The sequence below is a fragment of the Zingiber officinale genome, chromosome 7B, assembly GCF_018446385.1.
Source record: "Zingiber officinale cultivar Zhangliang chromosome 7B, Zo_v1.1, whole genome shotgun sequence".
In the NCBI taxonomy this organism is placed as follows: domain Eukaryota; kingdom Viridiplantae; phylum Streptophyta; class Magnoliopsida; order Zingiberales; family Zingiberaceae; genus Zingiber; species Zingiber officinale.
In genome coordinates, this window is record NC_055999.1 from 14,980,083 (window position 1) to 14,984,597 (window position 4,515).

The 4,515-nt window shown below is 41.7% G+C and overlaps 1 protein-coding gene across 1 annotated transcript; it reads right to left on the reverse strand.

Annotated features, from left to right (window-relative positions):
- Positions 1-680: 680 nt before the first annotated feature.
- On the reverse strand, positions 681-2,489 carry LOC122005385 (CBL-interacting serine/threonine-protein kinase 12-like). Its single transcript, XM_042560410.1, has one exon. The coding sequence runs from the start codon at positions 2,294-2,296 to the stop codon at positions 833-835; it is 1,464 nt and encodes a 487-aa protein (XP_042416344.1). The 5' UTR covers positions 2,297-2,489; the 3' UTR covers positions 681-832.
- Positions 2,490-4,515: the final 2,026 nt, after the last annotated feature.

Sequence of the window (4,515 nt, forward strand, 5' to 3'; positions counted from 1 at the left end):
TATATGCACGTTTTCTAAAGCATCATAAGAAAAGACAAATCAAAAGGATCACTGACATATTTTCTTAAGTATGTAAATCTCTAATGTGACAAACTAAAAGTTTCTAAAGTATGATTTATCTGCAAGATGTTTCCTGTCCTTTCCAGCACACACTTCCATAAAAATACAACATGACAAGTGTACGAGTTCTTCTGTAAGTCAATTAGTCCCTGACCAATTAGGAGGACACTCGTTCGATCTTATAAGGCGCAACACTTGACTCGGCGCTCACTCGGTCTATCTCTGGAACTTAGCAAAGAAACATTGAGCATGGTCGGCCCTGAAGCTTGATCGGCACCGGCCATGGATCCGAGAATTCACTATTTATCGAAAAGGATAGCTTACTAGTCCCAAGTTATTATGCTATATCTGACTGAGCCGGATGCCCAACTGAGCATTCATGTCTGCCCGGCCATGTAATCCAATCGGACAACTCATAGTGTTATCAGTACCATTGACTTTCTATTGACTTTGATTGTGATGTCACCCAATTTTCATGGCTTTGATCCATTTTTTAGAGGGCTATCTTCATCGCCGTTTCAACAACATTCACATCATAGATGAATTTCTCATGATTAAAAAAATTAAAATGAGATTGTGATATCGATCACTACAAATATAATTTGCATATTAATCTCTGTGTTTTTTTTTCATAAATACATGAATAAGTTATTCCAGAACTCCTCTGTAGAGAGATGCACTGAAATCATCGAAGTTCCAGGCAAGCTCGACCAGTCTTCTCCCTGTTTTTTATCGTGTGATCTCGATCGGCGAGAAATTGCGGAACAGAAAATTAGAAATTTTTACCTGTTCCTTTTCCAGAGTCCACAGGTTTGGCATTGTAATCTGGCGCCAGAACGAGGTGTTGCAATCCGGGTTTAAGCTCTTTGTTGCAGAATTCCTCGTATGTTTCCTTGTCCCCTGATTTCTTCTTCACTTCCACCACTACGATCGACGGCGTGAGCTCAAATATCTCTGCGGCGATCGTCAATGGCCCGTTTTCTCCTTCTCTCGTGCCCTCTATGCTCACTCGGCAATCCTTTCGCCTCACCGTGAAGCTTACCGCCTTGGCGATCTCCTCTAACTTTGTTATGATGGTCGAAACTGGCTCCATGGAGAGAAACCTGGTCTCGTCTCCCGTCTCCTCGAACAGCCCCGAGAGGTCGAAGCCCCGAGAGAAGGAAATTATGTCGAAGGCGTTGAGACTCGGCGGCCTCGACATTCCGGGCCTCGCCCTCTTCCCCTCTGACACTGACGAGGCACAGGAGATGACAGAGCAATCGGATTCAGTTTCCCAGAGGGATTCCGCGTCGCCTTGGGCTTCGTCGGCGCCCATTTGAGGATCGTCCTCTAGGGTGTGCAATTGGTCGTCCTCCGTGTAGAATTGGACATGGCGGAATCCCTTCTTGAACCAATTGTCTTCCATGATCTCGGGAATGGTGATCCGGGTGCGGGGATTGGTGTCCAGGAGGCGGTGCAGAAGTAGGTTGAGATCCGGCGAGAACCACCGCGGGCAACGGAATTCCCCTTTGTAGATCTTTCGGTACATGGACACGATGTTGCGATCGTGGAACGGGAGGCTGCCGGCCATCAAGACGAAAAGGATGACGCCGCACGACCAAATGTCGACCTTGGCGCCGTCGTAGCCCCTTCTCGAGAGGACCTCAGGTGCCACGTAGGCCGGCGTGCCGCAGAAGGTGTGGAGCAGGCCATCTCCGCCGCGGCTCTGCTCCGCGACCGCCGAGAGCCCGAAGTCAGAGACCTTGAGGTCGCCGTTCTCGTCGACGAGCAGGTTCTCGGGCTTCAGGTCGCGGTGGAAGACTCCGCGAGTGTGGCAAAAGGCGACGGCTGAGACGAGCTGCTGGAAGTAGCGGCGCGCGGTATCCTCCCGGAGCCGGCCCTTCGAGACGCGCGAGAAGAGCTCCCCTCCACGAACGTACTCCATGACGAAGTAGATCTTGGTCTTGGTGGCCATGACCTCGAAAAGCTGGACGACGTAGGGATGGCGGACGCGCCGAAGGATGGCGATCTCGCGCTTGATGTGGGCGACGAGCCCCCACTTGACGATCTTCTCCTTGCTGAGTGCCTTGATCGCCACGAGCTCGTCCGTGCGCACGTTGCGAGCGACATAGACCTTCGCGAAGGTCCCGGCGCCGAGCAGCTTCCCCACCTCGAAGCGGCCAAGAAGTAGCTTTGGCTCCTTCTTCCCCGGCCTCTTCGACTGGTTCCCTGACTTCGCAGGCGTGGACGCTGCCATGGGAGATGGAATAGTTAAGATAACCCTAAAATGGCGCCTCAAAGCGATCAAAGTTCAAACCCCTTCTCGTCGATCTTCTTCCTCCTTTGGAAATCGACGCCACAGAAAGTGGAACTGAAATAATGGAATGGAAATGGTAAGGGGACGCCCTCGTATTTATAAGCGCGCGCCATGGCAGCGCCTTGGAGAAGCTGACGAAGATGAAACGAAGACGACGCCGACGCCCGATTCGAATCGGAAGAGGCGGAAAAGAACCCGTCGTGCGACGCGATTCAAGTCACGAAAGTTCCTACCAACTTCAAAACTGAAGCGTAGTCGTGTCTCAACAAATGAAGCGGACGGAGTTCGACGATCGAGTGGACGCCACGACAGCAAGTGGACCGTTCCGCAATCATTCTCCATTCCCCTCGAAATCGGATTAAAATATATTTTATTATATTGATAAAGGCATTCAGCATTTTTTTCCTATTTATTTATTGAATGAAAAGTCGCCGTTGTGGATTATTATTGGATTGGTGCAATATTATAAGCATTTTGTGACAACTACCATTTAAACTACTTTTTAAACATAATTTTATTATGGGTAATATTAAATGGCTACAATCTGACCCACTAATATATATATATATATATATATATATATATATATATATATGCAATATTATAAGCATTTTGTGACAACTACCATTTAAACTACTTTTTAAACATAATTTTATTATGGGTAATATTAAATGGCTACAATCTGACCCACTAATATATATATATATATATATATATATATATATATATATATATATATATATATATATATATATATATATATATATATATAAAGTGCAATATTATAAGCATTTTGTGACAACTACCATTTAAACTATTTTTTAAACATAATTTTATTATGGATAATGTTAAATGGCTACAATCTGGTCCACTAAAATATATATATATATATACATGAATATTTTAGTAATATCATATATCTATATTAATTACATATATATATATATACATGTATTATAATTGGAAGATAAAAATTTCTAACTATTCTGATCAACCAGATTTATTGTTTTATTATATTAAATTAGTTAATGAGATAATCTACATTCTTTTATTAATTTTCTATAACTGTGCTGGGTTGAATTTCAACTGATTGTTTTTTAACGCGGTGGTAATTCGGATCATATTTATATTGATATATCGATTTGGATTGACTTATGTACCTATATTTGATCCGAATTTGATCTAAAATAATTCATAATTCGAATTCAATCGGAACTCGATCCAATCTGAAATAACCTTATTTATAAAAATATATTCAAATTTAATCAGAAAAGACTCATTTTATTAAAATATACTTATTTTAACCCGAACTCAATCAGAATCCGACTCGAATCCGATCCGAAAATATTTATAAACGAGTTCACGGATTCTAATCGAGTCATTTCTGGTTGACTCGAATCTGACCCGTTTATTAATCGTATCAATCATGTCGACTAGAATATGACCCGAACCCAATAAGACCTTACCTAATCTGATTTTTGTGTGTGTGTGTGTTCAATTCAGGTCGTATTTTCGTGTCGGGTCAGAAATTGCCACGCCCAGGTGGGTAATCCAAGTATATAGCTTTTTGAACTGATTTTGAAAGTGATAAATTTGATTTTATGAAAATTTTCCATCAACTATAGAGTAAATGGAGAAGTATTCATGAAAGTTCATTTAAACAGACAACGTTCTTAGAATTATCATCTTACGGGAGAAAAAAATCTTTCTAGTGCATCACAATTAAAACTCAACCCTTATCATTACTCAAGGGTGAATTTCACCTAGGGATGATAATTTAATCCGAATCCGATGGGTAATCCGGCATCTGACCCGAATGGAAGAAGATATGGAAAAAAATTTTATACCCGATTATAGTAAATGGGTATTCGAGTATGGGTATTTCGAGTATGAATATGGAGGCGGATATGATAAAATCCTACTCATACTCTATCCAATACCCTATATATATAAGCTTCATATTTTATTGGGAAAGAATAAACTTTAGCCTACTTTCCGTCTTAGAAAAAAAAAGATTTAATTTGTCTCTTTATCTGGTCATCAATATGTATCTCATCTTCTTTTCCACAGGATATGTTCACCCGATTGAAGGAGCGCGAGACGAAAAAGAGGTGATAAGTACATTGAATTTTTTTTTTTTAAAATGATAGGAAGTAATA